This window comes from Phocoena phocoena, chromosome 4 (assembly GCF_963924675.1).
Source record: "Phocoena phocoena chromosome 4, mPhoPho1.1, whole genome shotgun sequence".
Classification (NCBI taxonomy): domain Eukaryota; kingdom Metazoa; phylum Chordata; class Mammalia; order Artiodactyla; family Phocoenidae; genus Phocoena; species Phocoena phocoena.
In genome coordinates this window covers 86,885,906-86,910,856 of record NC_089222.1, presented here as the reverse complement: position 1 = coordinate 86,910,856, position 24,951 = coordinate 86,885,906, and the positions used below count along the sequence as shown (strand labels likewise).

Below are 24,951 nucleotides of genomic sequence, written 5' to 3'. Positions count from 1 at the left end.
ACATTTGAATTATACAGGTCCCAGAAGAAGAAGAGAAAAAGAAAGGGACTGAGAAAACATTTGAACAGATTATAGTTGAAAACTTCCCTAATATGGGAAAGGAAATAGTTAATCAAGTCCTGGAAGCACAGAGAGTCCCATACAGGATAAATCCAAGGATAAAGACGCCAAGACATATTAATCAAACTGTCAAAAATTAAAAACAAAGAAAACATATTAAAATCAGCAAGGGAAAAACAACAAATAACACACAAGGGAATCCCCATAAGGTTAACAGCTGATCTTTCAGCAGAAACTCTGCAAGCCAGAAGGGACTGGCAGGACATATTTAAAGTGATGAAGGAGAAAAACCTACAACCAAGATTACCCAGCAAGGATCTCATTCAGATTTGATGGAGAAATTAAAACCTTTACAGACAAGCAAAAGCTGAGAGAGTTCAGCACCACCAAACCAGCTTTACAACAAATGCTAAAGGAACTTCTCTAGGCAAGAAACACAAGAGAAGGAAAACACCTACAATGACAAAACATTTAAGAAAATGGGAATAGGAACATACATATGGTTAATTACTTTAAATGTAAATGGATTAAGTGCTCCCACCAAAAGACAGACTGGCTGAATGGATACAAAAATAAGACCCATATATATATGCTGTCTACAAGAGACCCACTTCAGACCTAGGGACACATACAGACTGAAAGTGAGGGGATGGAAAAAGATATTCCATGCAAATGGAAATCAACAGAAAGCTGGAGTAGTAATTCTCATATCAGACAAAATAGACTTTAAAATAAAGACTGTTACAAGAGACAAAGAAGGACACTACATAATGATCAAGGGATCGATCCAACAAGAAGATATTACAATTGGAAATATTTATGCACCCAACATAGGAGCACCTCAATACATAAGGCAAATACTAACAGCCATAAAAGGGGAAATCGACAGTAACACATTCATAGTAGGGGACTTTAACACCCCACTTTCACCAATGGACAGATCATCCAAAATGCAAATAAGTAAGGAAACACAAGCTTTAAATGATACATTAATCAAGATGGGGGCTTCCCTGGTGGCACAGTGCTTGGGAGGCCACCTGCTGATGCAGGGGACATGGGTTCGTGCCCCGGTCCAGGAAGATCCCACATGCCGCGGAGCGGCTGGGTCTGTGATCCATGGCCGCTGAGCCTGCGCGTCTGGAGCCTGTGCTCCACAACAGGAGAGGCCACCACAGTGAGAGGCCTGCGTACAGCAAAAAAAAAAAGAAAACACAAGATGGACTTAATTGATATTTATAGGACATTCCACCCAAAAACAACAGAATACACATTTTACTCAAGTGCTCATGGAACATTCTCCAGGATAGATCATATCTTAGGGCACAAATCAAGCCTTGGTAAATTTAAGAAAATTGAAATCATATCAAGTATCTTTTCTGACCACAGCGCTATGACACTAGATATCAATTACAGTAAAAGATCTGTAAAAAATACAAACACATGGAGGCTAAACAATACACTACTTAATTACCAAGTGATCACTGAAGAAATCAAAGGGGAAATCAAAAAATACCTAGAAACGAATGACAATGGAGACACGACGACCCCAAACCTATGAGATGCAGCAAAAGCAGTGCTAACAGGGAAGTTTATTGCAATAGAATCCTACCTTAAGAATCAGGAAACATCTCAAACAACCTAACCTTGCACCTAAAGCAATTAGAGAAAGAACAAAAAAAACCCAAAGTTAACAGAAGGAAAGAAATCATAAAGATCAGATCAGAAATAAATGAAAAAGACATGAAGGGAACGATAGCAAAGATCAATAAAACTAAAAGCTTATTTTTTGAGAAGATAAACAAAATTGATAAAGCATTAGCCAGACTCATCAAGAAAAAAAGGGAGAAGACTCAAATCAATAGAATTAGAAATGAAAAAGGAGAAGTAACAACTGACACTGCAGAAATACAAAGTTTCATGAGAGATTACTACAAGCAACTCTGTGCCAATAAAATGGACAACCTGGAAGAAATGGACAAATTCTTAGAAATGCACAACCTGCCAAGACTGAACCAGGAAGAAATAGAAAATATGAACAGACCAATCACAGGCACTGAAATTGAAACTGTGATTAAAAATCTTCCAACAAACAAAAGCCCAGGACCAGATGGCTTCACAGGTGAATTCTATCAAACATTTAGAGAAGAGCTAACACCTATCCTTCTCAAACTCTTCCAAAATATAGCAGAGGGAGGAACACTCCCCAAATCATTCTATGAGGCCACCATCACCCTGATACCGAAACGAGACAAAGATGTCACAAAGAAAGAACACTACAGGCCAATATCCCTGATGAACATAGATGCAAAAATCCTCAACAAAATACTAGCAAACAGAATCCAACAGCACATTAAAAGGATCATACACCATGATCAAGTGGGGTTTGTTCCAGTAATGCAAGGATTCTTCAATATACGCAAATCAGTCAACGTGATACACCATATTAACAAATTGAAGGAGAAAAACCATATGATCATCTCAATGGATGCTGAGAAAGATTTCAACAAAATTCAACACCCATTTATGATAAAAACCCTGCAGAAAGTAGGCATAGAGGGAACTTTCCTCAACATAATAAAGGCCATATATGACAAGCCTACAGCCAACATCGTCTTCAATGGTGAAAAACAAACCATTTCCACTAAGATCAGGAACAAGACAAGGTTGTCCACTCTCACCAGTATTATTCAACATAGTTTTGGAAGTTTTAGCCACAGCAATCAGAGAAAAAAAAGAAAAGGAATCCAAATCAGAAAAGAAGAAGTAAAGCTGTCACTGTTTGTAGATGACATGATACTATACCTAGAGAATCATAAAGATGCTACCAGAAAGCTACTAGAGCTAATAAATGAATTTGGTAAAGTTGCAGGATACAAAATTAATGCACAGAAATCTCTTGCATTCCCATACTCTAATGATGAGAAATCTGAAAGTGAAATTAAGAAAACACTCCCATTTACCATTGCAACAAAAAGAATAAAATATCTAGGAATAAACTTACCTAAGGGACAAAAGACCTGTATGCAGAAAATTATAAGACACTGATGAAAGAAATTAAAGATGATACAAACAGATGGAGAGATATACCATGTTCTTGGATTGGAAGAATCAACATTGTGAAAATGACTCTACTACCCAAAGCAATCTACAGATTCAATGCAATCCCTATCAAACTACCACTGGTATTTTTCTCAGAACTAGAACAAAAATTTCACAATTTGTATGGAAACACAAAAGACCCCAAATAACCAAAGCAGTCTTGAGAATGAAAAATGGAGCTGGAGGAATCAGGCTCCCTGACTTCAGACTATACTACAAAGCTACAGTAATCAAAACAGTTTAGTACTGGCAGAAAAACAGAAATATAGATCAATGGAACAGGATAGAAAGCCGAGAGATAAACCCACACACGTATGGTCACCTTATCTTTGATAAACGAGGCAAGAATATACAGTGGAGAAAGGACAGCCTCTTCAGTAAGTGGTGCTGGGAAAACTGGACAGGCACATGTAAAAGTATAAAATTAGAACACTCCCTGACACCACACACAGAAATAAACTCAAAATGGATTATACACCTAAATGTAAGGGCAGACCGTATCAAACTCTTAGAGGAAAACATAAGCAGAACACTCTATGACATAATTCACAGCAAGATCCTTTTTGACCCACCTCCTAGAGAAATGGAAATAAAAATAAACAAATGGGACCTAATGAAACTTCAAAGCTTTTGCACAGCAAGGGAAACCATAAACAAGACGAAAAGACAACCCTCAGAATGGGAGAAAATATTTGCAAATGCAGCAACTGACAAAGGATTAATCTCCAAAACTTACAAGCTCATGTAGCTCAATAACAAAAAAAACAAACAACCCAGTCCAAAAATGGGCAGAAGACCTAAATAGACATTTCTCCAAAGAAAATATACAGATTGCCAAGAAACACATGAAAGAATGCTCAACATCATTAATCATTAGAGAAATGCAAATCAAAACTACAATGAGATATCATCTCACACCCATCAGAATGGCCGTCATCAAAAAATCTAGAAACAATAAATGCTGGAGAGGATGTGGAGAAAAGGGAACACTCTTGCACTGTTGGTGGGAATGTAAATTGATACAGCCACTATGGAGAACAGTATGGAGGTTCCTTAAAAAACTACAAATAGAACTACCATATGACCAAGCAATCCAACTACTGAGCATATGCCCTGAGAAAACCATAATTCAAAAAGAGTCATGTACCAAAATGTTCATTGCAGCTCTATTTACAATAGCCCAGAGATGGAAACAACCTATGTGCCCATCATCGGATGAATGGATAAAGATGATGCGGCACATATATACAATGGAATATTACTCAGCCATAAAAAGAAACAAAATTGAGTTATTTGTAGTGAGGTGGATGGACCTAGAGTCTGTCATACAGAGTGAAGTAAGTCAGAAAGAGAAAGACAAATACCGTACGCTAACACATATATATGGAATCTAAAAAAAAAAGAAAAAAAAAGTCATGAAGAACCTAGGCGCAAGATGGGAATAGAGACACAGACCTACTAGAGAATGGACTTGAGGATACGGGTAGGGGGAAGGGTAATCTGGCACAAAGTGAGAGAGTGGCATGGACATATATACACTACCAAACGTAAAATAGACAGCTAGTGGGAAGCAGCCACATAGCAAAGGGAGATCAGCTGGGTGCTTTGTGACCACCTAGAGGGGTGGGGTAGGGAGGGTGGGATGGAGGGAGATGCAAGAGGGAAGAGATAGGGGAACATATGTGTATGTATAACTGATTCACTTTGTTATAAAAAAGAAACAGCATTGTTAAGCAATTATACTCCAATAAAGATGTTAAAAAAAAAAAGATTCAGAATGGAAAGACAAAGCCTTACTTTGAACTAATGTTAATGGAAAATATTTTTATGAAGATGCTACTGACCTATTCATATAAGTGGCTTAGCTTTTCAAAGTGAAGCTGAATATTATAATGTTACAGCAATAGCACTGGATAAAAAATTAACTCTGTAAAACAGCTTTGTGACTTTTTTAGAAAATTCAATTCTGGATATGTTTTCAGTTTTATAGTTAGTTGTGGTGGTTTATTCTAATCAGCAGTGATTTAAGCTTAAAAAAAAAAAAAAAGAAACTTTTAAGGGCTTCCTTGGTGGTGCAGTGGTTAAGAATCTGCCTGCCAGTGCAGGGCACACAGGTTTGAGCCCTGGTCCGGGAAGATCCCACCTGCCACGGAGCAGCTAAACCCGTGCACCGCTACTGCTGAAGCCTGCGTGCCTAGAGCCCGTGCTCCACAACTAGAGAAAGCCTGCATGCCACAACGAAGACCGAATTCAGCCAAAAATAAATAAAATAAATTTTAAAATAACTTTTAATGTAGGCATTCACCGAGTAAAATATGTAACAACAGAATTTGTTAAAAGTCATCTTTCTACCTGCCAGTGTTTTTTTTACTGCTTGTCTTAGCCTTGATTCTGGTTCTCCTAAAAGCACGGCCGAAGACAAAAGCTTGCATCCAGTAGTTTACTGGGGATGTGATCCCAGCGAACAGGAGTGAAGGGGAAATGAAACAGATGGCAGGAAAGCCAATCAAGGACGCATTGAGTTGGAAACAACATAGTACTAGGGCTTGATCTTGAGGAGCCTTATTAAATGTGCCTCTGAATTGTCTTTGAAGGGGGGTTAGAGGACGACGCCACACCTCTCCCTAGTTGGATATGCCCAAATGCCAAGCAGTTCCTGTAGCTTGTCAGAAGCCAGGAGGCAAGGTGCAGTTGCCCATTCCTGCTTGAAACTAGTTGCCATACTAGTGGTCAAGTAAGAGGCCAAGAGGATTTGAAGTGACATATGGGAGGTCTACCACACTGCTCTTAAAATGACCAGAGTGTTTTAATGCCACCCAAAGTGATTAAATTGGTATTCACTATGATGACGCTAACAGTATTTTCTAATCTAATTTACTGGATAAGTTATGGGTTTGTATATTTAAGATTTCACTTTTAAAAATTTAAAACATTTGAATTTAAGTTGTTTGGAAAAAATAACATATAGAATACTATGTTCCTTATATATAAATTATCATTTTATGGACACATGAAGCTCTTTACATTTTCCCCAGAATTTTAAGGGGCAGATGGGAGAAGGAGGAGATAAAGAAACATACTCCAAAGGAACATTAATGAAGTAGAAAAAAAATGCTAGGCTTATAGTCTAATCCAGTTTTACCTTAGACAATTCACTGAACCACTCTTTTTTCCAGTGAAGGATGACCTCCAAAGTCTCTTCCAGCTGTAAAAGTTTATGATTCTTAGACAATAATGCCACTAAAGATGGAGGGACCTAAGACCAGGGAAACCTACTAGCTCCACAAGACTAGTGGAGGCATGTGCAAGAAAAGTAGACGCAAGACCTGACCTTAAATCTTAGAAGCTGGTGGCTATTTCTAGACTTGTCATGAATGAGACTTCCTTGGTATTGTCCATGTTTTAAAGCACTAAGTAGCTCTACCACCTGGTAGGAAACCAGGAGAAATATAAACAATAAAAAGTGACTAGAGATTGATTAAGAACTCTGAATTAAATAGGATATTTAGCAAGGCTTCAGAAAAGGAAGCTAAACCAGCATTTATCTAACTTTGCATTTTGGGCTACTTGCATCAAAATCACCTGAGCCCCTTAATAAAGATGCAAGCTTCTGGTCCTATCCCCTAACCATATTTATCGATCTCTTTGGAAGGGACTCAAAACCTGCATTTTTAAATAACCCACCAAGTGATTCTCAAAACATCCTACAGTTTGAGAACCTCTGATACAGTATTGTAGGTAAGTGGGAAAATATACAGAAAGCAGATGAGGAAAGAACAAGGCCAGATAAAGAACAAAAAGGATGCTAAAAAATGATAGGATGGCTGAGGAAAGGAAGGATGCAGTATATACTAGGGCACTGTTTCATTTTTCTATAAATTACTGTATATAAACAGAAAACTTAAGCCTATAACCTGCTGAATAGCTTATTAACCTAATTCTAGAAAACTAGAACATTTGAAAGATACCTCAAAGTTCACATCATTATTTGAAAATATGTAAAATTTACCTTCTCAGAGCAATTGTATGAGCAACATACAAATAATCAGGTGACAACATCAGCACCAAATTATGAATTTATTTTTAGCCTCATTGGGTTGGTTGATTTTGTGTCTCCTTAGCCTTATCTTTTCATCTAACTTTTTCACCTACTTCTACTTTGTGTATAACCACAAGTCACTTTACATCCTTTTTGAAAAAAATTTTATTTGGACTCAGTTACTAGCACCCAAATAAATAAACAAAAGCCCCCATAAACTTCCTGGAACTCCAAAAGCATTTTAATATGCCCTCCTGTGTGGTAAGGTTAACAAATGAAGTGAAATAATGGTTGTGACCACTCCCTGGTAATAGTGGCAAAACTTCTATGATAATTCTAACAGACAGAAGAGGGCACAACTGTTAAAAGCTACAAACCTTGGTGTTCAGAAGAGCACTTAGCTACAATGGAGCCATTAAGGCTAAAGTGACCTTTTTGGTGATTCCTTGCTACTCCCCACCCCCACTCCCCATTTACCTAAGGCACAGTGTAGGTTTTGCAAACCTAATTATTCAGGTCCTAATTAAGTCAAAAATTGACTGTTAGTCAAATACTTGTCAGTTAAATGACACAAAGCTATGACAAGTGTTTACTGAACTAAAATGAACTGCTCTACAATGTTGCACTTAAGCAGCTCCTCTGAGTCCAAATGGTACTTTCAGATCTTTCCAGATCTCAGCTGTTCTACTTATAACAGAACACTGGAGCAGTTGGTTAACCAGTTAAAAGTCTCACATATGAGCATCTAAACTCCCATTAAAGCAAAAATATCATCGATGTCGTCTGTCTCCTTAGTGATTCCTGATGTATTATGTTTATTTATTTGCATCGTTGTCCAAGCAGCAGTTTCATTTTCATTGCTTTCTATAAGATTTTCATGAATTTGTTTCTCCTTAGTTTGTATGACAGGACTTGAAACTCTTCTACTCAACACTTGCTTATTGTTAGGGTAGAGATCAGTTGTACGAACTGTAGGGTGTGAGAGTCTCCCTTTAATGATATCGGTAGCACTCTGAGTCCCTTGAGGGGGCTGCCGGGTTTCCTTTAAAAGAGTCGACTGCAACTTTCTCTGTGGTTTCCTTCGTTTCAATGAAAATTTATTCTGTGATCTTCGTCTCAGATGATTCTTCAAAGTTTTGCTACCTGAGCCATGACGAAGGCAGTTGCAAATTGATGTTTTTATGCACTCTAGTTTCTTTGGCAAACTTTAAGACAGAGAGAGGAAAAATTGGAGATTGTTAAGATGCAGAAAAACATTCTCAGAAACTTTTGTCTCCTTTTTACCAACTTCCAATTGAAAAATACATAATTTATAAGTCCTATGCCTGTGTACAACTCCAGAATCATAAGGAAAAATAAGGAAATAGGAGCTTCAACCCAGGTCTGTGTTTTCAGAGCACAACTTCCCTCTGATTTAGATTGTGAGCAAATGTGTCCCCATTATGTTTCCAAAGTAAAGTATCTCCTACAAGTAGCAAGGTAACTGAATGGTGAGATATCTCCATATTTTAGTGCCAGAGCTCTTCCCCGATAATTGCTAATCTGTTCATAATATAATAGGAATGGAACTGGGGAAAAGATGAATCACAAATAGAAAAATTGCTAGGATGCATCAACCCATTTCTGGATTAACAGCTTCATATTACAGCAGGAAATGAACAAAGAAAAAGGAATAAAAGTGAAGAGGGAGTTTATGTAAAATGAGAAAACAGGGCTCCTGGCATAGACATAATGACAGCCTTGAGCTACCCTAATTGTGATTCATATATCATCTTCAAATTTGGGAATTTGGAACTCAAATGGCCCGTTATTTTAGGTGTTTTGCTTCTGAATAGGGCACACTGCCACAAGGTACATCGGTACCCTGCTAACTGCCTGTTTGTGATAGACTACAAAAGATTAGCATGAGTCTGTATCTCCTACCCTACCCTCTTCCTGTTTAAACAAATATAAACTTTGAGGAAGCCCATTTTAATGTAGTAATTCATGATCTCTGTTTCCAAACCATTTTGTCTTACCATAAGCAGTAATCTTTTTTTTTTTTTTTTTAGCAGTAATCTTTAATTGAGGAGAGGGTAGGTGTACTTCCCAATTGAAATGGAAATAGGAAGAATGAAAACAGAAGGATCAGAGGATCTGCACTGAGTTCTAGATCTCCAGCGCTAATAAATACCCTGAGTAAAATCCTCTATTTCCTCATCTATATAATATGAATACTACTACCTACCTCACAGAGTTATTGTGGACATTAAATAAAATTCAAATGTACTACAAATATATTACTGAAACAGCAAACCAGGGCAGAATGAAAGGACACTATATTTTTGTGGGGTGCAAAATAATGGTCTAATCAAATAACTACTAGTTTCTTACCCTCTGCATTAACTTTTAATTATCATCTCTGCCTCATCTATCTCTGACTTTACATGCAGTCTTGAACAGAACACCTCCATCTTAGGCTGAGTTTCTACTCTAGAATGTAATGTAAAAACCCTTAACTTCCCCAACAGCTTTTAATGAAAACTTGCTATAAAACCATCAATATATATATTTTTTACTAAAATAGGAATATCTTTTCCATAAATTGTTAAAGAAAATTTAACAAATTTTAGACTGTGATTCACCCACGGGAACCATTATAAAGCCCTGAATAGATACAGTAAGTCCCCTACATACAAACGAGTTCCATTCCGAGAGCATGTTCGTAAGTCCAATTTGTTCGTCAGTCCAACAAAGTTAGCCTAGGTACCCAACTAACACAATCGACTATATAGTACTGTACTGTAATAGGTTTAACAAAACTGTACTTTAAGTAGATCTCAATTTTAGACTACTGGACATTAAAAAGGCTAACTTGAATATATATACTTTTGCCCTAAATGATAATAGAAAAAGTAAAGAAATACAATTTTTGTGATGTACCTACCTATAGCCTTGAGCTTCCACATGTTTAAGCCGGTTGCTTTTAAGAAGTTTATTACCCAGAAAGGTGGTCTGAGCCTTGAGTTTTTTGCTCCTACACCACAGAATTGCCATTTGGATCTCTTCAGAAAGTTGTACGAAAGTGTCAGTTTCTCGGACTCTTTGCACAAGACTTTTTACACAGGGAGTTCCTATTGCTTTCCAAGAAGAACGTTTGGTTGCCTTTAGTTTGGATTGAGAACATTTAAACTCAAAACTGTTCGCCTGAAATATGGAACGATGAAAAAAATATATTGGATTTGTTACTGACTTATATAACAGAAGTTGACTCACAGACTATAAAAATTTGAAAATATGTCTTTTTAAAAGAAGGAAAAATAGTTTTTTCAGCCCACTATGCTTTCCTTTCTTTCTTTTTTTTTTTGCCATGCTGCTCGGCTTGTGGGATCTTAGTTCCCCAACCAGGGACTGAACTCGTGCCCCCTGCAGTGGAAGCACAGAGTCCTAACCACTGGATGGCCAGGGAATTCCCTTCCTTTTTCTTAAAAATGTTTTTATTCACTGCTTCTAACACAAGATTTTTTCCCCTCTGTGCTACAACAGATCCCATCTATAGCTAAATTCAGCTGTATACAGGTAACAATATAAATATTTGCATACATATCTATTTATTTAACCTATACATACGAATAAAACTCCACATGATTAAGTATTGGTCAAAGCCTATCTAGTGGGAAAAAAATCACTGAAGAGCCCTCTTCCTCTAATACTGGACTACCACAACTTGTTTTTCATTTATTTCTATATCCTGAGTCACCCTCCTCAGTGATGGGTCATAAATGTTATTGAAAATATGTGAAAATGGGGATGATTGCTGAATGTATGTTAAAAATGCTTAACTGAGCAACATTTCCAACTCCAATCCAACCATCTTTTGATGTGGCACCTTTGGTCTCTTCAACCTCATCTTTCTATATCAAGTCAAGTTTGAATTTTATCAACTTTTACTGTTTATTGAAATATGCCACCTAGTAGGTCTGCTTCCATCCTCTGTTCAAAACTTACCTTCTTCCAAATTTCTCACTCTCAAGAACATAAAGTAGTAGAAAATATGAAAGCAGAGACCTATCAACACTTTGTGTTGGTGATCCATAAAAGTTTGACCTAAAAGCAAGCTAAGCATATTGGTGCTAAATGCTAAAAATATGGTAGTCATTGGTCATGAATAAGAGGGATGCTGGAAACAGCTCACCTAGGAACAGGTGGACGGACCGCAGAAAGTTTCAAGAGTCACAGAGAGCCGTAGTTATTAAGAGAGAGAGCTGACGAAACTATTTGGAGGACTGGTGTAAAGATAAAGGACAAAGACTATGAAACCAAAGTGCCTGCATTCAAATCCCAGTTCTGCCCCATATCTGCTGTGTGGCCTGTGCAAATTTCTTGTCCTTTCTGTGCCTTAATTTTCTCATCTGAAATATGGCAACAGTAATAATAGCACCGACCTCACAGGGCTTTTGCAAGGATTATATGAGTTAACACATATAAAGTGTTCTGAACAATGCCTGGCAAAGAGTAAATGCAACGTAAGTGTGATGATGATCATATCTTCCTCTGGAACTTGTGAATCGGACAAAATATAAATGCAAACTGGAATCCTTGTAAGCCTTCAAGAAAGTACTGACTCGTTAGAAATGACTAAGAATTCTTGAATCGAATGGAAAAAATAACCCATGAAGGAAACCAGAAGAAAACAGTTTTGAAAAGAGAAAGGGTAAAAGAATTCAAGAAGCTAATCAGTAACTTCTGAAAGTTCTGATGAAAGAGGATGACATTGATGTACTTTTCTATGTCAGGTCCAGAACAAACAGAATTTGCAGACCCTGGCCAAGGAGAGGAATCAGGTTAAAGCTTGAATGCTGACAGGAAGAAAGAAATAGAAGCCTCATGACAAAGGATGAGGATGACAATAATGATGATGAAAGTCGCTAACAATATCTAACACCAATTAAATGCTTACCACACTTTAGACTCTGTGCTGAACACTTTACATGAACTAAAACTGGCACAACCCTATGAGGTACATACTGTTATTAGAAACAGAAGTATGGACAGGCCAAGAAACTTACATAAGTCACAGGGTAGTACAAACCAAAGCCAGGACTCAAACCACTTCTGTCTGATCGTAAAGCCCATACTCTTAAGCTGCAGTACAATCCACTCCTATGATGGATCCTAGGATCACTTTAAAATTCTAGCAAAACTCTTAGTAAAATGTTTCTGAAGGCACTGTATTAACTGAACTAACTACATGCACTCAAATCACTTGGGAATGCCTCTGTTCATTCAGAAACACACTGAGAACTAAGATGGCACTACTCTTAGAGCTGGGGATAAAAACAGAAGATTCAGTCTCTGCCATTGGTAAGTGGCATCTACTCTACAAATCAGCAGAAATCATAAGCTATATTAAAATAAGCCAGACAAACCTGAATAGCTTTGTGTTTCAGCTGTTTGCAGAAAGCCCTCACGTCAAATTCTGATGACTTTTCTGTGAAGATGGAAAGATCACAGATACAAAAACTTAGGCATACTATTTTCAAATCAACAAATTCTTATGTGCATGACTACATTTCTTGCCAAATTACTACAAGAGAAACAAAGGGAATTAAGCAAGCAAAGAACTATGAAGCAACAACAGAAACAACTTTTTTGCTCAAGCTGAGAAAACACAGGTATTACCATACCTCTCTAAGAATCATCAGAGTTAAAATTAAGAAAGATGCTGAATTTCTTCCTACACAATGCATGACTACATTGTAATTTCAAAAGTTTTTTTGTTTGTTTTTTTTAGAGTATGTGCCATATCAAAGCAAATTACCTTTTAAGATTTTCTTATTCTTTACTGGCTGTCCAAGATCCACATTATTCTGAATATTGATCTTCATTTGTTTAGCTTTTTTGGAAATTCTAAGTAATGTTTCTTCACTGGACCTCTGTGATTGCTCTTTTGTTAAAAATAGTTTATTTAACAGTTTAGTTACTCCTTTAGCTGCAAAAGCTGTAGGCATTTTTTTCTTAAAGATTTCAAAGTAGGGCTCTCCTAAAAATTCAGCAATATCAGAAGGAAAGGTAAAACCTTTGAAGTAAGGCAATGGTTGAATCCTGGAGACCTCTTGAAGTAATCCAAACAATGGCTCATATAAAGAAACCAGCCTTTTTAAAACATCTTTATAGAGAACCCTAGAGAAAGAAGAAGGATCTCATGAATTAGCTAGTAATTATCATTTGCAGACTACATCATAATAAGAGAGTCAGGGCTTCCCTGGTGGCGCAGTGGTTGAGAGTCCACCTGCCGATGCAGGGGACACGGGTTCGTGCCCCCCGTCCGGGAAGATCCCACATGCCGTGGAGCGGCTGGGCCCGTGAGCCATGGCCGCTTAGCCTGCGCATCCGGAGCCTGTGCTCCGCAACGGGAGAGGCCACAATAGTGAGAGGAAAAAAAAAAAAAAAAGTAAGAAAAATAATAATAAGAGAGTCAAAGCTGAAAATAATGCCTGTGAATCTGCCACTATAGATAAAGAAAAATGCTAAAGTGGATACTTGCAAAGAGCTAGATTAGTCCAGCCTAACCAAAAAAATGCAAGTATAAAATGCTATATAAAACCAAATAAAGTACTACATGGAGAGATATCTCAAAAGATGTGCCTCAAAATCTTAAGTGTGGTTTTATCTAGATGATGATATTTTAGGCAAATTTCAGGTTCTTTGCATTTTTCTATTTTTAAAAGTTTCTTAATATAACCATGTATTATTATAATCAGCAAAAATCAAAGCTATTTTCATTATAGGAATAATGAAGGTTTGACATTTTAAAATAATATGATTAGTAATTCTAACACTGTTAGCACTAAAAATGAGCAGAATAAAAAATAAGATGATTGGAAATAGTACTTGAGATATCCAGGTTAAGATATCAAAGCAAGGTTTAGAGAGAATTTTCTGTCTCTTTTTTTTGGTTTTCATTCAAATTAGAGCTCATCAAACCAATTGTTTAAAATGGCCCAAAATAGGTCTCCTTATAAATATGGGCAGATTTTGAATCCAATTATCCATCAAATAAGTTTCATAATATATATTGTGAGATGCAAGGGAAGGGCTCTTTGGCTTGCAACTAGTATTATCAGTGTTCTTTACATCAATTAACTATGGCTCAAAAAGCAGTGGTGGTTCAGGTGGAAGAAAGGAATCTAGAAAACATAAGGAAGGTCACTGCCTTTAAAAGTTAGAAACCTAATGGCAGAAACAAATGATACAGACTGCTCAGGAACACCTTCATTTTAAATGGCCCAGCTGCTGAATGATTAGAGGAACCTTTTTTTTTTTTTAATTCCAGCTGCTAATCCTAGGAATTCATCTGCTTAGTTGTTTAGTGTTGAGGTGATCTCATGGATTCAGATTCAAAGCCTAATCCTTTGACATAACCATCAACACTTAGCTTCCCAATCTACCCCAGATAAACTCTGATCAAATGAAGAAACAGAATTCCTGCACCTTCAGCATCCCATGGGAAAGCAAATATGAAAACTACTAATAAGAAACCTAGTCTGAGTTAGAGAAATGAAGGATTTCAAAGGTACATACATACATACCATAACCTGCTCACCAGCCCAACCATCACAAGGTTTAAAATAATGAATTCTTGCAAACCTAGATGTTTCACAGTCAAGCTGGAGAATCAAGTTAAAATTGGAAAACAAAATCAAAGGAATTTAGGGTTTTTTAAGTTACATTTATGAAAAAAACAGACTGAAGGTAGAAAGGATTTTCTTGAAGGAATTAAAACATGTTCTATTTAAGTCATGGAAGCTTAAAAATAAAGTAATATACACTCTGCTAGAGGAAAAATAAAGTAATACACACTCTGCTAGAGGTCTCATATAAATTTAGTTTCTAAGATTAAGAATTTCTAACAGTCAATGCCCTTAGGATAATACATACTAGGTAGAGACAGAAGTCTCTGGCAATGGCTATATCAGGCAAATCCCAGGAAAAGGAAGCCAAAGAGCAAAATTTTAAGAATTCCCATAAGTTATAACTCCTACAGCCTCCCTAGCTTTCAAGTAGAAATACTATTAAATATATCCCAACAATTCCAACTCAGAAGAAGGTACTTTAGTTGATTCAAGGATACATAAATGTCTTGCAGCAACAGTCCAACAAGCGAAGTAGCAACTTGCAGGCTCCCAAAATCTTCATCAACACCAGTTCCACCACTGGTTGGCTAGGGATGACACATGCTTTGGTATTTACAGGCTGATTTTCACTTGGGAAAAATAGAAAAGTACATTATTTTCATTCTTAAATATAAAGCACTTATATAGCAGTTTTCAAGTGCAGACTTGCTTTAAGCTCAGTTTGAGGTAGTTATGTTTAATAATGACTCACTGAAGTTGACTGACACTTCTGTTTCAAAATAATCTACCATGACCCAGATTTCAATGTCACATCATTTCCTCCCACTGGCCGACAGAGGGAGATTACCACAGAATACCAGGGGACTTTTATTGAAACAAAATTTGTACAGCTAAGGTATAATTGCTTATATTCTAACAGTAAGTGAAGAAAGTCTAAAGCGAGGTCACAGCAAGACACTGGGTTCCCAGCCCACCAAAAAGCCCATTACAAAGCAACTGGACCACTTACTTAGAAGAAAATGACTCAGAGAGATCTTGAATTGAACCTTCCAAATTCATGTTTTTCAAGCGTTTTAAACATTGTTCAACCTGAAAGGGGAAGAGCAGCTCATGTGTGACACAGACAAAGCCACTGATGTGACCAGGAAAACAAAGAAATACAAAATTTCAAAGTATGGAAATACACTCAATACCAAAGAATACCTTTTTTTAAGGGTAAAGAAACCCATAGCCCAAAGCAATTGCTTCTGGTTAAAAATTTGAAATTTATCCAGCCAAATAAATTCTTCAAATCAGGTTATGACTAAGAATTTATTGTACTACATGCCAGGATGTGCTTGATGCTATAAAGGAGACCAAGGTAAGTATAAGATTATTCTCAAGATTATATTCTTTCTGAAGCAACATGATTTCTAATAGTGAAACTATTAAAACAAGATAGTAAATTATTAAGTACTAAATTTCAACAGTCTGTAAGTGCCACAGACATAAGGGATCAAGTGATAGAGGGATTGGGCATTGTAAACATACAGGACCAGGTGAGCAAAGGCTCAGAGGAGGGAACGAATGCGGTGAGTAGGAGGACTCACGAAGAGTTCAGGCCGTCTGAAATACAAAATATATGAAGACGAAGTCCAGAGAGAAGCCTGAGTTAAGGAAAACTGAAGAGGCCAGATCACGGGGGATCTTGTAAGTTAACCTAAGAGGCTTCCTCTTTATTCAGGAGACAGTGGAGAAATATTAAAACTTAAAGCTGTGTTTTAGGATGATTAACCTGGCTTTGGTACACATGAATATGCCAGAGTGGAGGAAAGACTGGAAGATGAAAGACCAGTCAGAATTGCAAGACAACTAACAATTGACAAGGTCCGAAAAAAGAAATGGCAGCCAGAACTAAAAAGGGACTAGATGCAGAGAAAGTTTTGACTGATCAGTTGGCGGATAGGAGAGCTACGTAAAAGAAAGAAGCAGAGAAAACAGAACACCAAATTTTTCTGACCGGATAATTATTCACAACTCGGAAGCCAGGAGGAGAAATACGTATGTTCAATCTGAGATGGTAAGTTTGGTTTTGGCGTTAAAGACTCAGAAGGAGATAAAAGCTGCCCCAGAGAAGAAAACTTAAGAAAGACCATGATCCCAAATCTTTCTTTGATGAAAAAATCTTCATCTTTTTTGCCTTAAGTAACGGTAGTGGAAAACTAATCAGAGAGCATGAATCTGTAAGGTTAGAGACTATGTCTGTCTTTTTCATCCTGTACACCTAGCACGAAGCACAGTGCCTGGCACATAGAAAGACTCAAAAATACTTGGAGAATTAATAAAATGAATGAATGAATGGACACGTAAGGAACTCAGGTTAGGAGGCTCTACTCTGTGGTGTAGTCCCTGAGCTGGAGGGCCCAATTTTGTCTTAAACTCCAAAAGTTACACAAAACCACTTTACAGAACTTGTTATATACTTATTCAATATATTACCGATTAGATTACATACCCCACAATAAATAGACTGCAACTTTGTTCTTTTTATGATTTTGGGATTTTGATTATGGTCAGGAAAATTGTTTCTTAATCCAAAACTCTGTCTTGATCAAAGTACTCAATCTTTAAACTAGGCAGAGGCATGGTACTTTATTATAGATTGCATATAATGAAGAAAATTTTTCATAAAAATTACCTATAATAAGATAAATAAATAAATAAAAAGTAAACATAAAAACAAAAAATTACCTACCTACTAGAAACAAGACTGGGAAAGAATCCAACACAGTTCCTTTTTAAATTGTTTTTTGAAATGCTTTCAGGGGAAGAAAAAAAAAAAAGCCCACATGCAATTGCAAGATGACCTATAAATCACAAGTAAGTTACTGCGATTAAGTTACAAAATATTAAATGGCAGTGTGATCTCCATCTTCATCAACTCAAACATGTTGAGTATTAAACACAGGGCTCCCACCTTACCTGTTTGAGGGCCAAATGGGGCTTGTGGCGGCCCATTCTGTTGTGATTGCTGTAAAGGACTGCACATAATACATCTGTTTCTGCATCTAAGATTTGGCTCTTCAGTGACAATGTAACGAGACAGCATTCTTTAATTACAGCTGCAATGCAAAGGTCTAAAGCAGAGATGTTTCGTAAGACTTAATATGCATTTCTACATTAAGTATATAAAAAATACACTGAAAGAAGAATATTTCCTTATGTTTTAAAGAAATCAAGAACAAATTAACATAATCAGCCTCACCTGTAAGAACATAATTAATGTTTCCAAGTATGTGAGAAGTGACATAGGAAGGAAGTGATCGTACAGTGACAGATATCAAGTCCAGGAAATCATTAAGAGAACATGTGTTAAAGTAGAATGTACATCTTTACACCACATTTTATCATGATTTTAATAATCTTTCATACGAATACTCTGCAGTCATTTGGTGTACACTTAACATTTCGAGTACCTTAAAGGTGGGACGTGTTGTATACTTCTCTACCACTTTAAGAATATATTCAGAAGAGAAATCACTTTAACAGCTGGAAATTATATTACATAATGAATGTCTGACTGAACACGGGGTGCTTATTTAGTAAAACAAGGTAACAGCCTCCTAGTCTGAAAAAGCTGTGAACAGAAGATGGGAGTAAATGTGTTCTCTGTGGCTCTAAGGGTAGCAGTAGCAGCCTAAGTGGCAGTAACGCAAAGGAAGACTTACACACAATGTGGAGAACTTTCTTACTATACGAACTATTGGAGGCCAGAATGGGCTGCCTTTGGGGTGGGGGGAGACTTGGTGAATTTCCACGCCTAACAGAATCCTGTTAAAGAATCTTTGAATAGAGGAAGGGGTAAGATTAATCTGTAAACTGAGCAGGATGGATGGATGGGGAGGGGGATGTGATGATTATATAAGTTACAAGTATTTAATAATAACAGCTGTCATTTGAGTGTTTATTTACTGTATCAGGCATTGTTCCAAATGCTTTACCTATAATGTTAATTCTTTCATCAGAACAGCTCTATGAGGCAAGTACTATTTTTATCCCCATTTGAAAATGCGCTTAAGCCCAGAAAGGTTAAATAATGACATTTCTCACTCCTCACCCCAGCTCCAGCAGAGAGAAGAGCCAGGATTCAAACCCAGGTAATTTGGCTCCTGAGCCCAGCGTGTACTGCCCTACTGCCTAATAACGGCAATGCCACCATACCTTGATAGAACACTTTAGACCACGCTCTCCTAAATGACATCATTAGATCCTCCCAACAACCCGGTGATAGGGAAAACTAACCCCATTTTACAGATAAGAAACGAGGGATCCAGAAAGATTGCGGTTTAACTGTAGAGTGCTTGAGTGACGACCCGCAGCCTCTCAGAGGCAGAGGTCGAGAAAGACTGAGGGGTAACCACAGCACTTGGTGGCCTGAGTGAACGCAGGTCCCCAAGCAGCAATTTTTCCTGACGCTAGCTGCGTCCGCCCTCTTTCCCCATTTCGGTGCGGGGCTGGATCTTGGGCCTTCGGCGCCCCAGCCAGGCCCTGCGGTAGACTCGGTGGGTCCAGCGAGGAACGACGATGCCTGCAAAATTCCTCAACAAGCTCTAGGACCCAGGCCTCTATCGGTCGCGGCCCTGCGCAGCGTCCCGCGGGTTCCGGAAGTCCCGCCCCCACCCCGCGCACGTGCGCCTGCCTGACGCCTCCGCCGGAAAAGCCTGCACCCCTCGCCGGGCGCCTCACTCACCCAGCGCCGCGCCAGGGTCCTGTACGATCACTGTGCTGCGGCTCCCCGCCTTAGGGAGCCTCACGCGGTTCCATGGCTGCGGGCCCAGCAACAGCGCAGCCATTTTGGGAGGCAGGAGAGGGACTGGGAAAGGCGGACCTGGGCGAGACCCAGTGGAGCGACCGAAGGAGGGGCGATGAGCCGACGTCAGGGGAAGGTAGAGGGCAAGGGGTGGGGCGGGGGCGGGGCACGGGAGGGGAAAGGGGAGGTTCCTTCACGAAATAGTGGACCAAGTACGGTGAACCTGAAGAACCCAGAGAGTCATCCAGCCCCTGGTCACTAATCCCTGGCCGCGTATCAGAATTACTTGGGAGAATTTGGGGGAACCGCATCCCTGTACTACTCAATCAGAATCTCGGAATGGGGCGAGGAATCCGCCTTGTGTTTATGCTTCCCCACGGGATTCTGAAGCACAGCCAGTTTCGGTACTACTTCAGGGTATTTTACAGATGTGGAAAATGAGGTCCTCAGTTGAGTTGGTGCATACGCCCCCATCTCCACCTCAACCATTAGCGGAAAAGGAAGAAATGAAATAAAGAGGCTTATGCAAAGTGTGCATTTGTAACGCAGAAGTAATTTAAGTTAGTCAAGGAAGGCTCTACCTGGAGCAGCAGCAAAACCACGATCATAGAAACTTGGAGGCCGTCTGACTGTCCATCAACCCCATCTTCTGTCAGTGTCCAAAACAAGACGATATACCAAGCTTTCCTGATCCTCACCTCATTTATATCTTTCTAATAGTTCATTTATCTTCAGCTACCCTGATACCAGCTTACTTAAGGCCCCCCGCGAATGTATTAGAGAGGCAGTTAGTGGGTTTTGAAGACGGACCAGCAAGGTTTTGATTCTAGATCTGCCCTTTACTAGCTCTATGATCTCAGTAAAGTTACCTAACTCCTCCAAATCTTAGTGTTCCTACAGGTAAAATGAAGATAATAATACAAACTTGTAAAGTGCTCACAGTTAAAAAGTGCTTTAGAATAGTGTCTGGCATACAAACAGTATTTACTGTTAGCAGAATTAGTATTGTTGGTATTATTTTTACTGTTTAATACAAATAGCCACGCCACACTGAAACACTTTGCATGCTCTCTGTGTGTGCCTTTGTACATATTAATTTCTCTATCTGGGCCATTTCCCTGAAACACAATCTCCCTCAGCTCTGGTGTCATCACCTCTAGGTAATTCTTCCTGAGCATCCCATTCCCACTCCATAGCTTGATGTAGAGACGACTTTACGTACATCTGTAGTGCCCTGTGCTGGCCTCTGTATTAGCCTCCTATTACTGCTGTAACAAATTACTACAAACATAGTCACTTAAAACAACACAGTTATTATATTACATTTTTGGAGGTTACAAGTCCAAAATGGATCTCACTGGACTAAAGTTGGCAGGGCTGGATCCTTCTGGAGGCTCTAGTGGAGAATTCATTTTCTTGCTTTTTTCAGCTTCTAGAGGCCACCTGCATTCCTTGGCTCATGTCTCCATCCTCCGTTTGCAAAGTCAGTAGCATAGCATCTTCCAATCTCCCTCCAGCCTCTCTTTCTCTCTCACCCTCCTGCCTGCCTTCATCTTAAAAGGACCCTAGTGATGACACTGAGCCCACCAGAATAACCCAGGATACTCTCCTCATTTCAGAGTCTTTAACTTAATCATATCTACACAATCTGTTTTGCAATGTAAGTAAACATATTCATAGATTTGGGTGATTAGGATGTGCTGTCTTGTGGGGGGGGGCATTATTCAGGCTACCACAGACTCTCACAGAATTTACCTCACTGTACTGTATTAATTTGTATATTTGTATGTCTCTTTCTCCAATGGCAGGTGAGCTGACTGAAGGCAGTACTACCAATGTAGCTTACTGATCTCTATATCACAATGCTTAGCTCAGAGCCTGGTGCGTAGTAAGACCTCAATAAGGCTTTAACAGCTTTGTCGAGGTACAACTGATATACAGAGAACTGCACATAGTTAATGTGTACAATTTTACTAGTTTGTCAATATTTACTGGCTAAATAAGAGACTAGATGATGCTTGAATAGAGTTTTTGAAGGACGAGTAGGAATTTCCCAGGCAGATAAGGGAAGAAGACACTCCTGACAGAGAGGTGGTAAACAACATGAGTTGGAAGAATCATTAGTCCCGGCTGAGTCAGTATTGCTGGAGCATGATGTGTTCTGAGGGATGAAGCTGGGAGTAGTGGTGTCGGATCAGGGACAGAATTTGGACTTACCCTGAAGGCTGGTGATTCCCAAACCTGGCTGATCACAATTACCTGGATAGTCTTTTAAAAATATTTATAAAATTTTCAGGCCCCACTTTGCACATTCTTATTCATTAGGTCTGAGTAGGGCTCTAATCTGGGTTTTTTTAAAAGCTCCTTATGTTGGTGGTCTGCTTGAGGGATCCCTTTCTGGAGGTGACAAAGGAGTCACTGAGATTTAGGCTGGGCAATTTGGGCACCTTGCATCAGAGGACGAGCACTCTAGAGAACAGGTTTGAAGGAGATGAGACTGGAGGAAGGGACCTAAGGGAATCTGTTACAAAAGCTGAGGCAGGAGATAATGAAGGCCTGAATTCCAACACTGGCACTGAAGATGGACAGTATGACTTATTTAGATGGCTGGTACTTAGGTATTTAAATGTCTAGTATGACTTCCAGACTTTTGCCTTGAGTGTGACATGTGGCATCCAAAAGAAGAACAAATTTACATACATCTAAATAATAGGAATAATGAGAGAACTTTTGATGTACTGAGTTTGAGATTGCCCATGGGCTGCCCACAAGAGTATGTACAATTCGCCAGTTGAATAAATGGGACTGTAGCTCAAAGGGTAATTGCAAAGGGAGGGAGTAGAGATGATGAATATAGGATAACGTTTTTAGTGGCTTAGATGAGAAGGGAAGGCCGAGTTTATGTGATAACAGAGAGATGTGGGATCAAGCAGGGTATAGTTTTGTTCTAATTTTAAGGATAGTATATCAGTTAGGGTTCCACCAGTCAAACAGAACCAGTAGGCGATATATATATATATATATATATATATATATATATATATATATATATATATATATACTTTTGAAAAGAAATTGGCTCGCATGCCTGTAGGGGTTGAATAGTCAAGTCTGAAGTCCATAGGGCAGGCTGTTGTAAATGGGAGTCTGGAATCTCAGGCAGGAGCTGAAGCTGCAGTCTACAGATGGAATTTCTTCTCCTTCATGTCCTCAGGGAAACCACAGTTCTGTTCTCAAGGTCTTTTAAACTGATTGGATTAGGCTCATCCAGATAACCCAGGATAATCTCCTTTATGTACAGTCAGCTGGTTGTAGTTGATAATCACATCTACAGAATGCCTTCACAACAACACCTAGACTCATGTTTGATTGAATAACTGGGTGCCCCAGCCTAGTCAAGTTGACACATAAAACTGACCATCACAGACAGAAAGTGGTTTCATCACCTGAACAGGCTAAGAGAAATGGGGCCAAAAGAGTGAGAGAAGCTGGACCTACTAAAGAGATAAAGGTGAGAGAATTGATGAAGAAAGATCCATTATTCATTCAACAAAGTTTGTGAGCATCATCCCAGAGGAGACAAGCAAAGGTGGGATCAAGAGCTCAGGTAGAGGGGTTGTCTTAAAGATCAACAAGCCTTTATCCTCTGAGCCAGGAAGAAAAATCAAGATAGCTTTAGGCATGGCTGTGTTTGGGGTACTGTAACAGAAAGATGAGGGAGCTCCTATGTTGTCAGTGAAGGAGGATCATTACCAAGAGGGGAGGGCAGGGAGATGGGTTCTGGGCGAGCAGTGGATATTTAAAATCAGAGTTTCCTTGAACTGGGGGATATGGAAGAGGCGTGTGTTCTGTATATTAGGGAGAAAGTAAGGATTTACGGCTATGTTTTTAAATTTTCAAATTTGCAAAGAAAGACTGCCACAGACACAAATGACCATGAAATAGACAGAACCTTGTCCATTTCATTAGCACTTCAAAAAATACAGATTAAAATAATTTCGCGGTATTGTCATATAGACAGTAAAAGCATGGTGTCTCGTGTTACTAGGACTTTGGACAAAAATTCATATACAAAGTGATCCTTTGTTGTTGTAATCATGAAAATGGAAAATGATATATTCACACAATGAATCAGTGGTTTTCTAATATTTTGGCAGTGGAATTCTTTTTCCCTCACAAAATCTTAACACAGAAATCAAATATATAAAACAGTAAAAGCAGAATTGTAGTGGTTAAGGGTACAAAGGAGAACGCAGGGACCTCCCATAAAGGCCTCCTTCCCAGGCTCCTAGAAGTACCTCATAAGACACTTCCTAGGGACAGTTTGGAATCCACTGTTGTAAATAAATAAATATGTGTTGATGTGTGCAATTGTTTACCATACATTAAGGTGTTTTCTAAAGCAGTTTAAAAAACGCTATGTACAATGTGATTACATGCAAAAATATACCTCCACACTTAGAGAAAAAGGTCTGGAAGGATCTAAATGAAGGTGTTAACAAAGATTATCTTTTCAGCAGTAGGATGGATCCTTTTTTCTTCTGTGAGCTTATTTGTACTTTCTGAAGGAAAGAAATACATGTTGCTATTGTAATGAGAAAAAATTATTTTTAACGTGAAGTGTGTATCAGACTCTTAGAATGTGTGTGTGTGTGTGTGTGTGTGTGCGCGCGCGCATACACCAGCATATTCGGAGACATACATTTTTTGCCCCATCCAGCTACAGTCTTTCAGCTCTAATCTCATGCGTCTATACTCTGCTCTGTGATGCGGGGCTGGGATTCTGCAAAACCACATGGTCTTTGCCGGCTGGTGGTTATACCCATATGGACCACTAGAGGGAGATTGGAAGGCAGGAGGAGGAGAGAAGTTCCTGTTTGTTTTCTTATTCCTGGTAGTGTTGTCAGGCAACAGCTCTTCATCCCGGTAATGACAGTTGCTTCTAGTCCCTGACTCATTTTTACACACTGGCAGAACTAACTGACCCCTCTGAGGTACTAACAGCACCTGAATGATGTTCTTTTGTCAAAGATCTGAGTCCCAGTTCTGCAGATCACTTCCTCCAACAATCTAAATTCTAGTCTTCTCCTTGTCTCCCCAGCTCCAGGGCTTGTAACTGCTTTCAGCAGTTATCTCTGTGTTACCTCAGTGTCGCATGTGTGCTTTTAAGTTCTTTAACATCTATTTAACCAGTTCATTATATTAAATTCTCTCTGGTGAAATACTTAGTATGAGTCTGTTTTACTAACATGATTCTTAAACAAGAAGTGGTCCTAAGAAACAGCCCCTCAAAATGGGATTCTGAGGTTGCTCTGAGCTTATCCTTAGCTTTGAACACCATAGTGATC

At 38.7% G+C, this 24,951-nt stretch overlaps 1 protein-coding gene across 3 annotated transcripts; it reads right to left on the bottom strand.

Annotated features, from left to right (window-relative positions):
• Positions 1–7,775: 7,775 nt before the first annotated feature.
• On the bottom strand, positions 7,776–19,646 carry NEPRO (nucleolus and neural progenitor protein). 3 transcript variants are annotated; one of them, XM_065876444.1, is made up of 9 exons: positions 19,544–19,646; positions 17,776–17,930; positions 15,824–15,903; positions 15,312–15,443; positions 14,770–14,847; positions 12,999–13,360; positions 12,607–12,668; positions 10,125–10,384; positions 7,776–8,403 (listed from the first exon to the last, which is right to left on the bottom strand). In XM_065876444.1, the coding sequence occupies exons 1-9, from the start codon at positions 19,644–19,646 to the stop codon at positions 7,944–7,946; spliced, it is 1,692 nt and encodes a 563-aa protein (XP_065732516.1). In that variant the 3' UTR covers positions 7,776–7,943. The 3 variants fall into 3 exon arrangements, with proteins under 3 accessions (XP_065732516.1, XP_065732517.1, XP_065732518.1); XM_065876445.1 differs by lacking the exons at positions 14,770–14,847; positions 15,312–15,443 and having other exon boundaries at positions 7,944–8,403; XM_065876446.1 differs by lacking the exons at positions 17,776–17,930; positions 19,544–19,646 and having other exon boundaries at positions 7,944–8,403; positions 15,312–15,401; positions 15,824–15,873.
• Positions 19,647–24,951: the final 5,305 nt, after the last annotated feature.

Coding starts and splice junctions, on each gene's coding strand:
- NEPRO (XM_065876444.1), bottom strand. CDS start 19,646: ATGGCTGCGCTGTTGCTGGGCCCGCAGCCATGGAACCGCGTGAGGCTC. Junction 12,669..12,998: donor GAATAAGAAAATCTTAAAAG/GTAATTTGCTTT, acceptor CCATCTTCACAG/AAAAGTCATCAGAATTTGAC. Junction 8,404..10,124: donor GTGGAAGCTCAAGGCTATAG/GTAGGTACATCA, acceptor TCTGTCTTAAAG/TTTGCCAAAGAAACTAGAGT.